The 12,500-nt window shown below is 42.5% G+C and overlaps 2 protein-coding genes across 14 annotated transcripts in view; one reads left to right on the top strand and one right to left on the bottom strand.

Moving 5' to 3' along the window:
• Positions 1 to 12,500, bottom strand: part of LOC135105902 (putative carbonic anhydrase-like protein 2) — a 145,330-nt gene that overhangs the window by 85,489 nt on the left and 47,341 nt on the right. The window contains exon 3 of the mRNA XM_064014564.1: positions 1,563 to 1,699. Within this exon, the coding sequence (XP_063870634.1) occupies positions 1,563 to 1,699 (137 nt within the window). The remainder of the gene's footprint in view (positions 1 to 1,562; positions 1,700 to 12,500) is intronic.
• LOC135105903 (uncharacterized) overlaps positions 1 to 12,500 on the top strand; it is a 107,131-nt gene that overhangs the window by 31,800 nt on the left and 62,831 nt on the right. The window lies entirely within an intron of this gene.

Raw genomic sequence — 12,500 nt, forward strand, 5'->3', positions numbered from 1 at the left:
CCGGGCTTTCAAGAGTGTGTCCCTGTTAATAACGTAGAAATCTTGTTAGTTTTTTCTTAACAACCCGCCCGTGTCATTTCAATTAGAGCTTATTGAATGCAGTGGAGGTATGGCCAGGCGTGTCTCGGAATATTTTCTTAACTGTGAACGCTTTAGTAAATTGATGGATAGATTGACTTTTTTTTTCATTTTCTTTTCTTTTCACGTGCGTAATTAGTGAGTCTCTGTGAACGTGTGGGTTGGTTGATTATAAAAGACCACGATTGATGGATTGACGAGTTGATGAAGGGAACGATTAAAGGAAGGGTGATTGAGACGTACTGGCGCGTGCATGCTTACACACACACACACACACACACACACACACACACACACACACACACACACACACACACATACTGACTGGTAGACACTTTGTTTCTGTCACTTATACACGCGTCTGTTTTCTTTTCTTCTTTTTATTATTATTATTATTATTATTATTATTATTATTATTATTATTATTATTATTATTATTATTATTATTATTACGATCTAATATATTGGACTCTAAAAATCACAACTTAGAGCCGAGATAGAGATAGAGAGAGAGAGAGAGAGAGAGAGAGAGAGAGAGAGAGAGAGAGAGAGAGAGAGAGAGAGAGAGAGAGAGAGAGAGAGAGCAAATACCTAGAAAAAAAATTGACGCTACTCAGACCAAAAAAAAAAAAAGCTAAATCAGAGTAAAACCCAGAGAGAGAGAGAGAGAGAGAGAGAGAGAGAGAGAGAGAGAGAGAGAGAGAGAGAGAGAGAGAGAGAGAGAGAGAGAGAGAGAAACCTGAAGAAAAGTAAACAAGGCCTGATAATAAAGCGAAGCGCATGTAAAGTGAAGCAAAGCAGGTGAAATAAAGAGACAAATCCGGCGGCAGTCTGCGGGAGGGAACGAGGGAAGAAAGGGGAGGAGGGAGAGGAGGAAGAGAAAATGACCAGCGGGAAAAAAAGAAGAGATGAGGGATGATGATGAAGGAAGGACATAAAGAAGAGAAACGACAATGATAATGAAAGAAAATATGCCAAAGAAAATAATTGAATGTATACACGCAAGCGCACATCGCCTGCCCGAGAGAGAGAGAGAGAGAGAGAGAGAGAGAGAGAGAGAGAGAGAGAGAGAGAGAGAGAGAGAGAGAGAGAGAGAGAGGAATAGAATCTACAGACCTAAGTAACAAAGAGATGAACAGATAGCAAGATAGACAAACAAAGAGTGCGTGACTGACAGAACTTAACACAGAAGAAGGACAAAGAGAGTGACTGACTGAAAGATGGAATGATACAAACAAATAAAAAAAAAATACATACGAGTACAACTCAAATTTTCAACCTAACAAATTAGCTATAACCAGGAACAGACAGACAAACAGACAGGCAGACACACACTGAATCAGACAGACAGAAACATGGACAGAGAATAGAAAAAAATAAAAAAGAACTAGACTGTAAATTAATTACGAGAAATAACCACACAAGAGAGAAAGAGACAGAGACATACATACATACAGCCAGCCAACCAGCCAGCCACGCCTTACCTTGTGTTTATCAACGTGCAGAGGTCTCAGGTTTGGGTCATAGAGGAGTGTTGAAGGATCCAGGTTGATAGGACTCTGACGGTGCCCGTTGGTGCATAGGGACCACTCCGGGTTGATGAGCCCCCAGAACTGTGGCCCTGCAGGAGAGAGAGAGAGGGAGGGAGAAGGGCGTTAGTGTGGTGGTGGGGGGAGAGAGACAGGGTATGTTGAGTTGCGACGGAAGTATGAGATTGTGAAGGAAGGATGAATGTGAAATGAGGAGAGTGAAGGAAAGAGATAGTAGAGAGAAGGATTGAAGGAAGGATGAATGGAAAGAAGGATGGTTAGTAAAAACATAAGGAAAGGGAAAGAACGATGGTGAATGAAATAATGACAGATGAAGGTGGTGAAGGAATGATAGAAGAAAGAAAGGATGGAAAGATGATGGGAACAAAAGGAGAGTTTAAGGAAAGATAGAAAATAAATTAGTGGCGGAAGGATGAAAGAAAGATGATGATAAAGCATATGAATAGAGGAAGGGTGGAAGGAGGATGAAAGTAATGAAGGACAGGGATGAAGGAAGGTTGGAAGGAGCATGAAGAGATAGTGAAGGAAAGAAGGAAGGAAGGCATGAATGATTGAAGAATGGAAGGAAGATGCTTGTGACGAAAGGGAGTGAAGGAGATGAAGGAAAGAAGATGCTTGAGATGAGACGGAGCGAAGCAGACGAAATTAAATGAAAGTAGGAAGGAAGAAGATGAGGTGTTGGCGTGACAAGTACAGTATGAGTAGTAGTAGTAGTAGTAATAGAAGGAGGAGGAGGAGGAAGAGGAAAAAGGAAGAAAGAAAGAAAGAAGACGACGTGTATACAGTAAAAAAAAAAAAAAACATAAAAGAGACGTAAAAATGAAAGAAAGAAATAATACAGAAAGGAAGACGAGTCATCAGTATGGGGGACAGGTAAGACAAGTAAGATGACGAGGAAGAGCAAGAGAGGAGAGTGAGAAATCTTACTAGAAAGAATTCCATTAGTTCTGGGGAAGGCAGAATTAGGGAAGACTTGGATATTAGTTCCCGCTGCAGAAGAAAGGTGAGGAGCATGGGAAAGTTGGGTTGCAGGAAGGAGAGAGAGAGAGAGAGAGAGAGAGAGAGAGAGAGAGAGAGAGAGAGAGAGAGAGAGAGAGTGAGAGTGTGAGAGAGTGTAAGAGAAGCTATCAGTGCTTTTAGTGATGCGGAACTGAGGAAGATGAAGGACAGACTGGAGCTTCTATGGGTGAGAGGGGAGGTTGAGACAAAGCACCATATTCTGAAACACCTGCGCCGCAACTCCACTGCATTCAAGAGGCTCTAGTTGAAACTACACGGGTTCTTAAGGGTGTTTTTACGGTTCTCATAATAGATTAACAGGAGTTCTACATTACTAACAGGAGAAACACTATCGTGAACGAGGCTAATCGTCTCTGTGGCCTTTGGAAACAGTCGTGGTGAGAGACCAAAGTGTTTCTGTATACGGGACATTGAAGCAAAGAGGACAGGTGTTGAAGTGGTAGGAAGAGATGAGAGGAAAAAAATAGTGATGCTTGATGAGGCAGAGGAAGAAGGAGAAAGAGAAAAGGAGGAGGAGGAGTAGGAAAGAAGTGTACCCAAAGAAACATCGGTAAAGGTTTACACGTGATCTCAACTTGGCGCACTGAGAAAAAAAAAAAAAGGAAAACAGGAAAATTGCATTACAGAAGACATAATTTCACTTCTCTGATTTTGTTTCCTTTGTTTCCTTTTTAGTTAATCGGAAACGGGAAAGACGGTGAGGAGAGAGAGAGAGAGAGAGAGAGAGAGAGAGAGAGAGAGAGAGAGAGAGAGAGAGAGAGAGAGAGAGAGAGAGAGAGAGAGAGAGAGAGAGAGAATGATCTTAGCACTACCCTCTCCCTCCCTCCCTCCCCCTCCTTCCCTCCTTTCTCCTCTTCTTTCATTCATTCTTTCCTTTCTTTCTTCCTTCTCTGTGTCCTTCCCTCCTTCTTACCCTCCTTCCTTCCTGCCCTCTCTCTCTTCCTCCGTTATTTTTTCTTTTCTTTATTTCCCTCCCTTTCTTTTTCTTATCCTCCTTGCCCTTATTCCTTTCTATATCCCCCCACTCCATATACCCTTTCATCCTTCCTCTCTCTCTTATTCCCTCCCTTCCTTTCAGCCATGTTTCCGTCTTCCTTCTTTCCCTCTCTCCCTTTCTTGTTTACCCACCTTTTTTCCTTATTTTCTTCCTTTTTACTCACTTTTCTCCCTTCTTTCCTTCCTTATCCCTTTTACCCGATTCACTGCGTCTCTCTCTCGCCTCTTCCCATGTTCCTTCCCTCCCCTTCCTCTTCCTTTCCTCCTCCTTTCTCTCCCTCCCTCCTTCACTCCCTCCTTCCCTGTCTGTGCGGCATAAAGATGGTTTCCTTTGATGTAAAAACAGAGCGCTACCTTAATATTGCGTGTCAAAGCGCGTTTTCTAATAATGAAATATTAAATGAAGCTTGTGTTGTAAATCCTGCGCAGCAAATGCTTTCCTTAATGTGACTTATTACGTTTTCTTTTTCTCTCTTTATATGGAATTTCTCTACGACTCGTTTTCTATTTGTGTGTGTGTGGATGGGGTGGGGTGTACATTTATATCTTGTTACGTTGACGTGTTCTTTATTGTTTTTATTTAATTTCTTGATCTTATTACTTTTTTTTTTCCTCGGTTACTTTTTTGTTTAGTGTTTATTTATTTATTTTTTTATTATACTTTACACTAATACATTTTTTTTTCCTTTTCTTAGTTATATGTTCATTTTTTTGTGGATGTTTTTCCTTCCTTCCTTCCTTCCTTCCTTCCTTTCTTCCTTCCTTCCTTCCTCCACTTTCTAATTAGTTTTTGTAAAGTTTCTTATTTTTCTTTACTCTTTCGATTCTTCCTTCTTTTTCTCTTGTAAACGTTGCTGCTGTGTTGAGAACCACCACTGCAGGCAATGCTCTCTCTCTCTCTCTCTCTCTCTCTCTCTCTCTCTCTCTCTCTCTCTCTCTCTCTCTCTCTCTCTCTCTCTCTCTCTCTCTCTCTCTCTCTCTCTCTCGCTTTCCTCATATATTTTCTCTCCTTCCCTCTCTCCCTTACCTCGTTACCTCTTCTTTCTTCAAGGTCACTGAACAGAGAGAGAGAGAGAGAGAGAGAGAGAGAGAGAGAGAGAGAGAGAGAGAGAGAGAGAGAGAGAGAGAGAGAGAGAGAGAGAGAGAGAGAGAGAGAAGTGTGTGTGTGTGTGTGTGTGTGTGTGTGTGTGTGTGTGTGTGTGTGTGTGTGTGTGTGTGTGTGTCTGTGTGTGTGTGTGTGTGGCTGAGGGCGCCGTGGGAGGACAAGGAGTGTAGGAAGGTAAGTTAAGGTGTGCAGGGGCTCAGAGGCAATTATGGAGTTAGACTGTTATTAAGAGAGAGAGAGAGAGAGAGAGAGAGAGAGAGAGAGAGAGAGAGAGAGAGAGAGAGAGAGAGAGAGAGAGAGAGAGAGAGAGAGAGAGAGAGAGAGAGAGAGTATAAAACAGGTGCTCTCTCTCTCTCTCTCTCTCTCTCTCTCTCTCTCTCTCTCTCTCTCTCTCTCTCTCTCTCTCTCTCTCTCTCTCTCTCTCTCTCTCTCTCTCGTACTGAACCCAAACAAAGTAATAAAAAGAAAGTGACATTCTAACAAAGGAATAATAAATGGTAAAAGAAAATGGTGGAAGAAAAAAATGGTACTTTTCGTGAACACCAACATTTCTTTCACTTAATCCACTGTTGAACTGTTCTCTCGTGCCATTATGTACTACTACTATAATTGATATTTGGAGTGGATGGATAGAAGATAGTAAGGTAAAGTAAACTATCCTGCCCTTCTCCATCTTCCTCCTGCTTTCTTTTTTTAACTATTTTTATCTCTCTTCCTTCAGTATTATTATTCGTAGTAGTTTACCAAAATTTGCTGCGTTGAAATCTTCCTTTGTATCCTTTCGTGATTTCTCTTCTTTCTCTCTCTCCTCAGGTATCTCGACTCGGTTATATTAATTAAAAACACAAGGATTAACTAGTTTGTCTCAGATCAGCCAGTCTTGTTAGTTCCTTTTTTTTCTTCTTATTTTGCAGCATTAGAGTATTGTGTAAGTGGCTTAATCTCCTCCTCTCTTATGTGCCCCTTCTTTTCGCGTGTGTAAAGCGATACAGCTCGGCGCCACTTTGTTTCCGATTCTCTTTCATCTTATTAGCTGCTCCTCTGTTTGCGTTTGAGGAAAGGTTGAGTGTGTTCGAGTGAGAGAATCAGGTGTGGTGTTTTTATTCTTAATTCTGTTTTATCCTCTCGGCAGCTTACGTTTGTGTTGGAGAAAGAATGACGTGTGTGTGTGTGGGTGTGTGTAAGAGATAACAATTTGAAATGCATGTGTTGTTCTGCCTGAGGAGTTAGAGCATAGGAACACTCGGTAACATGTAAGAAGTCATGATATATATACGAGTACGTGGCAATCCCCGTCCACCCTTTCACTGGCCTGGTCCGTGACGCTTGGTTCTTTAATCACAGACCACGCCGAGATATTTCTTTCTGCCAGTTCAAAATAATACACTGACTATATTCTGGAAAATTTAGTCTTTTAATTTTTCTTTTTTTTATTTATTTATTTTCTTTTTTTATTCTTTTTGGTGTTATTGGTACCTGTTAAGATTCTGTACATTGCTTTTAGTGACGTAAATTGATGCATAGCGCACTGAAAGGGTTGACATTGTTTATGCAAGAGGGGCAGTGACCAGTGATAACAAAAACCTATTAAAAAAAAAAAGTTCACTGAGGTGCCAATCCCTAATGGAAAAGGACGAAAAGGATTATCAAAATTAGAGAATAAGTGTCTTCAAATATATAAATACCTACACATATAACCAATTACCTTCTCTGTCTGTGAATTTGATGCCTTAAAGTTCATATTATCACTAACTAACAAACTTGAGTGCATTTCCCGGGACAACACAACACTATTCACTTGTTCTTGCCTTTCCACTTCACGTATGACAGTTGGCAACACTTGGGATGAAAAGCGGCCCTCCCTCTCCGCTTCTTTCTGCAGTACTGTAGTAGTTTTGTGTTTTTTTTACTTTACTTGCACTACTCATTGGTCTCTTTTGTATTCACCTCGCCTCTCCTTCCCTCCCACCGCACGACCCGCCTCCCATACCTCCCCTCCTCTCCGCCCCTCTCCCTGCTCGCTCCCTTCCCCTTCTCTCTCTCTCCACTTCCTTCCGCTTCTGAGTCTCTCTCTCTCTCTCTCTCTCTCTCTCTCTCTCTCTCTCTCTCTCTCTCTCTCTCTCTCTCTCTCTCTCTCTCTCTCTCTCTCTCTCTCCAGCCTTTCATCCCTTTCCTTCCTCTTCTCTCTCCCTCCCCACATATCGCGCTTTCATCCTTTCGTCTCTCTCTCTCTCTCTCTCTCTCTCTCTCTCTCTCTCTCTCTCTCTCTCTCTCTCTCTCTCTCTCTCTCTCTCTCTCTCTCTCTCTCTCTCTCTCTCTCTCACAGCCGCGTCGCAAACTTCCACCCCCGGAAAGTTGGTGCGCGGGAGGAGAAAAGGAAATACTCTGTGGCGCTTAACTTGAGCATTATTTTAGCGATACCAAAGCGGCGACCTCACGCTGGAGGACGCGGCGCCTGGTGACCTAAAGTTGGGTCCCCTTGGCCGCGGCGCTTACTGGGGGAATACGTCTCTCTCTCTCTCTCTCTCTCTCTCTCTCTCTCTCTCTCTCTCTCTCTCTCTCTCTCTCTCTCTCTCTCTCTCTCTCTCTCTCTCTCTCATGGACGCTAAAAGTTTTGGTAAATATATTATGAGATGTTGCCCTTTTGGTCTTGTTTTACGCAGTGTTTCTCTCTCTCTCTCTCTCTCTCTCTCTCTCTCTCTCTCTCTCTCTCTCTCTCTCTCTCTCTCTCTCTCTCTCTCTCTCTCTCTCTCTCTCTCTCTCTCTCTCTCTCACCATAACCTCTATACTCTTCAGCGCCCTTCCTCCCGCTCCCTCCTTCCTTTCCTTCCCTCCCTCCTTTTGTAACTCCTTCCCTCCATCACCCCTCTACTTCTCCTTCCTTCCTTCCCTGCAAAGTAACCTTTTTCACCTCAACGTAGCACCTCCTCCTCCTCCTCCTCCTCCTCCTCCTCCTCCTCCTCCTCCTCCTCCTCCTCCTCCTCCTCCTCCTCCTCCGCCTCCTCCTCCTCCTCCTCCTCCTCCTCCTCCTCCTTCTCTTCTCTCCCCAACTCTTCTTACCTCATCTCTTTGTCCCTTATTCCCTTCGTCCCTCCCTCCTTTAGTTACTCTCCCTTCTTCCTTTCCCTCTCTCCCTCTCTCCCTTCCTCCCTCCCTCAAGTAACCGCGACGCTCAGCCTTTCGTTATATTTTCAAGTAAAGACGAAGACCCAAAAACGTTATAGTTATGTTTCGTTGTATTTTTTTCGTTTTTTTTTTTCACACGTTGTTTCTCTTTCCTTTACACGCAGTAGAAAGGCCTCCTCTTCCTCCTCTTCCTCCTCTTGCTCCTTCTCCCCAGCGTTCAGATTTAATGAATGGCAAACAACTTTCTGCAGTTAATAAGGAAAACGATCCGAGAATCATAATGTTCACCGAAGCAAACCCCAGCGCAGCCCAGGTCAGGCCAGCCCAGCATTGCCTTCTGGTCGCTAACGAATCACTTGCCTCATCAAACTTGTGTGCCTTCGATAATAGAAGAGAAAAAAAAAATTGCGTTACATTTTTTACACGCAAATGATCAGAAATAACAGGAAGACCAAACAGTTTTCTTAAGGTAATCGGTGAAGGATCCTTGCCAAGAGAAGCCAAACACTAATATTCTTGTTCCCTTGGGTCAGTAGCGTCTAGAATTCTTCAGTGTCTGTGGCAGTATAATATGTACAGCCTTTAAGATCAAGTTAATCATTTCACTGCGGTATGCAACTCTCCACAGCACTAAGACCAATGCATGAAATCTTAATAAGCATCTATAAGGAAGAATGGGGAGAGATAAAAGAAAAGATTTAGCAGTTTCTAGCGGGTGTGATGTTTGAAGGTGGCTGTAGAACGAGAAAAGATGTCGCAGAGTGGTTAGAAGCTAAGAAGAGATGTGTCAAATAGCAGGGAAAGGGTTCGGGAAGTGTTCAGATTACTATGCATCTTGGATAGGAGTAAAGAAAGCCAAAATTAATGTATGTCTGAGTGTATTTCTGGGGAAGTGGCTTGTTTGGAGGCGTGTTGCTGGTTACGATCTGACACTACCTGGCTTGTTTTGTTTTGCCTGGTTTGTAGTTGATGTAGTGGTTCTTTTTTGTATATATAGTAAAATGTTTATGTTGATTTATATGTTGAATCTCTCTCTCTCTCTCTCTCTCTCTCTCTCTCTCTCTCTCTCTCTCTCTCTCTCTCTCTCTCTCTCTCTCTCTCTCTCTCTCTCTCTCTCCCCTATCAGCGAGGAGTGGTGGGCCGTTGTATAGGCGGGGAGAAGGCTTCTTCTTTACTACCCAACATCTCTCACTACAAATGATGTGTTGTAGCGTATCATCAATAGTCTCGTGAGGATCAACTGCTGTTTTTCTGTTGTGGGTATTTTTATTTATGTTCCTCCATCATTTAGTTTCTTCTTTATCTTTTCTCTTCATTCCTTATTTGAATCTCCTCCCTCACTTCCTCCTCTGTCTCTGTTTCCCTTTTTATTCATCCCCGTTTTAAATTTTCCACCTCATTTCTCCCTTCTCCCAACCATTTATCTTCCTCTTCCACTTCCTTCTCTCGTTTTCATCCTATTTCTCCTCCTCTCCTCTTCATAATTCTCACATTTTATCTTTTCATGGCCTATTCATCGCCATCTTTTTCCTTCTCGTCATTTTTTAAAACATCGCCACCATTACCACCACCATTACCACCACCACCACCACCACCACCACCATTATCATTATCAGTCTCCTAATTACTCTCATTAGCAGTATTTCTCTTCTCTCTTTCTCTTCTTCGTCGTCTCAGTTTCATTTTTTTTTCCTACCTCCTTTTCTCCCCTCGACTTACTCACTTCTTGACATCTTAAAATATGTGTGGAATAAGACATTGACATACTAATAATTTTTCGTGGTGGTAGTGGTAGTAGTAGTAGTAGTAGTAGTAGTAGTAGTAGTAGTGAGTGTTATTACATTGTTGTGATAGTAGTAGATGTTGTAGCAACAGCAACAACAAGAGAAGTAGTAGTAGTAAGAGTAGCAATAATTTGTATTTAGTAGTAGTAGTAGTAGTAATTGTTGTTATTGTTATTGTTGTTGAAGTAGTAGTAGTAGTAGTAGTTGCTGTAGCAGTAGTAGTGGCTGTTTTTGTAGCAGCAGCAGGAGTAGTAGTAGTAATAGTAGTAGTAGTAGTAGTAGTAGTAGAAGTAGTAGTAGTACCAGCAACAACAGCAGCTGTAGTAGTAGTAGTAATAGTAGTAGTAGTAGTAGTAGTAGTAGTAATAGTAGTAGCAGCATCAGCAGCAGCATTAGTAATATTTCAATTAAAAACCTTCCTAACCTAACTAACCCAAAGTTCTTAAAGAAACCAAAACTCGCCTCTGCGTAAGGACGAATTTTTCAGTTAGACTTAAAGAAATTGTCTGAAAACTCTTGACATTTAACCAATTTGTAGGATTTCGTATTCATAGACTTTACTGTGTGTGTGTGTGTGTGTGTGTGTGTGTGTGTGTGTGTGTGTGTGTGTGTGTGTGTGTGTGTGTGTGTGTGTGTGTTTGCCCTCCATACTGTCAGATTCGTTCACGGTGCAAGTATTCTGTACGTCCTTTCTCTCTCTCTCTCTCTCTCTCTCTCTCTCTCTCTCTCTCTCTCTCTCTCTCTCTCTCTCTCTCTCTCTCTCTCTCTCTCTCTCTCTCTCTCTCTCTCTCAAGCCCATACTGTCCCTCCTCTCCTCCCCTCTTCCCCACTCTCCCTCCTTCCATTAGCTTCTGATACGCCAATGTTTAATGCAACTTTCAAAGTCGTGTCTGGAAATGTTTCAATATTATTCGTTTACTTAGGAGGAGGAAGAGGAGGAGGAGGAGGAGGAGGAGGAATGACTGGGAGGATTTTGCGGCAGTAAGAGAGCAGGCAACATGAATAAAACTGAGATGAAACGTGTAAAAAGAGGAAGAAGGAGAAGAGGATAAAGAAGCCAGAGAGAGGATCAGGGAAAAGGAAGGAAAGGGGAATGAAAGAGTAACAATTTTGTATAACCTTCTCTTTCTTCCTTAGATTTTTGTTGATTTTGTATTTTTTTTTTTCACTGGTCAGGTAAGGTTAGGTTATTCTCCGTCTTCTCTTCCTGGATTCCAAATTACGTTTTCTTTTCTATTAATGTGTCTAGAAAATTTCATCTCAGTTCCTTTGTGTTGGTTTGGGTTTTTGGTGGTTTTTTTTTTCCGGCAAGTATTTTCACACATATCTTTCTTTTTTCTCCTTTCTTCTGCTCCTTTTCCATAATATCTCTCCACTTTTCCTCTTCCCTCTGCTCTTTTCCACAATATATCGCCCTTTTCTTCTATTCTCTGCTCTTTTCTTTTATATCTTTTTCTTCTTTTCCTTGCTATTTTCCTTCATATCTCCCTCCTTTTTCTCTCTGCTCTTTTCCATGATACCTCTCTCCTTTTAATTCTTTCCTCCGCTCTTTTCCACCTTTTCCAATATCTTCCTTTTTGCTCTTTCCTGCCCGTCTCCCTCCCGTCCAGTTCCATAACAGACGTGTTTTGAACCATTATTAAACCGATGCGAACATTTTATTAAAGCTTCGAATGTTTGGTTCGAGATGATTCACTCACTCACTTAAAGGGTCTCTTGTCTCGTAGTGTTGTTCGAAGCGTGACTCAACAAACCTTGCAGTGAGTTGTGAACCGTTTCGAAACACGCCATGAATCTTGCCATCATTCGTGTTCTGTCTTGTATATTGTATTCTTTGCCGGTTCCCTTTCCTTTCAATCCTCGCCTCTTCTTTCCTCCTCTTCCTTCCTCCTCTTCCTTCTATTCTACTTTTCCTTCCCTCCTTTCCTTGTTCTAACCGCTGTCCCTTCTTATTTTCCCTTTTTAGCTCACCTTCTCCATTCCTTCCTTCTATTTTTCATTCCTCCCATCTTTCCTCCCACCCTGCCCCTCCCGCTCTCCCTTTTCTTCCTTCCCCACTCCCCCGCTTCCATCGCTAACCCTCCCTGTGCCTCTCTCCTTTTCCTCTTTTCCTTACTCCCTATTTTTCCTTCCTTTCCATCCCCGTGTCTTCCTCCTTTTTAAATTTTCTTTTCCCACACTTTATTTTCCTTCCCTATCCTACTCTATCTTTTCTCCCTTCCCTGTGCCTCCCCCTTCCTAGCCTTTTCTCCTCCTTCTGTTTCTCCTTATACCAGGTCCTAACTCTTATCACGGGAGTATCAAGGCTGAAGCGCCGCCCGGGGACCATAATGCTGTGTGGTTTGTATCTCTGTAACTTAATGGCGCCCTTCACCCTGCCTCTCTGCCGCCCCATCACATCTCCCTTACATCTCTCTCTCTCTCTCTCTCTCTCTCTCTCTCTCTCTCTCTCTCTCTCTCTCTCTCTCTCTCTCTCTCTCTCTCTCTCTCTCTTTTGGGATATGAAAGCCAGCAAGCATAGAAGCAGGAGGAAAGGGAACGACGGGCAAACCAAAGCAGGTAGATGGACTCGCGGGGGTAAAGAAGAAAGGCAAGGCAAACATTCAGTGACGAAGTAAAAGGAAAAATCACAGAATTGGACCAACGCATTCAAATAAGAAAATGGATATTACTTAGGTTATGCATTTTTCATGGGGCTCGCTGCATTATGTTACTTTGTCCTCTCAGTGTTTCATACATATGATATGGATCGCGGGCTGGATAGATGCCTCTTTCCTTATGTATCTTTGTGTGTGTGTGTGTGTTTGTGTGTGTGTGTGTAAAGGAAAAGGTGAAGGAAGG

The sequence above is a fragment of the Scylla paramamosain genome, chromosome 12 (assembly GCF_035594125.1).
Source record: "Scylla paramamosain isolate STU-SP2022 chromosome 12, ASM3559412v1, whole genome shotgun sequence".
NCBI lineage: Eukaryota > Metazoa > Arthropoda > Malacostraca > Decapoda > Portunidae > Scylla > Scylla paramamosain.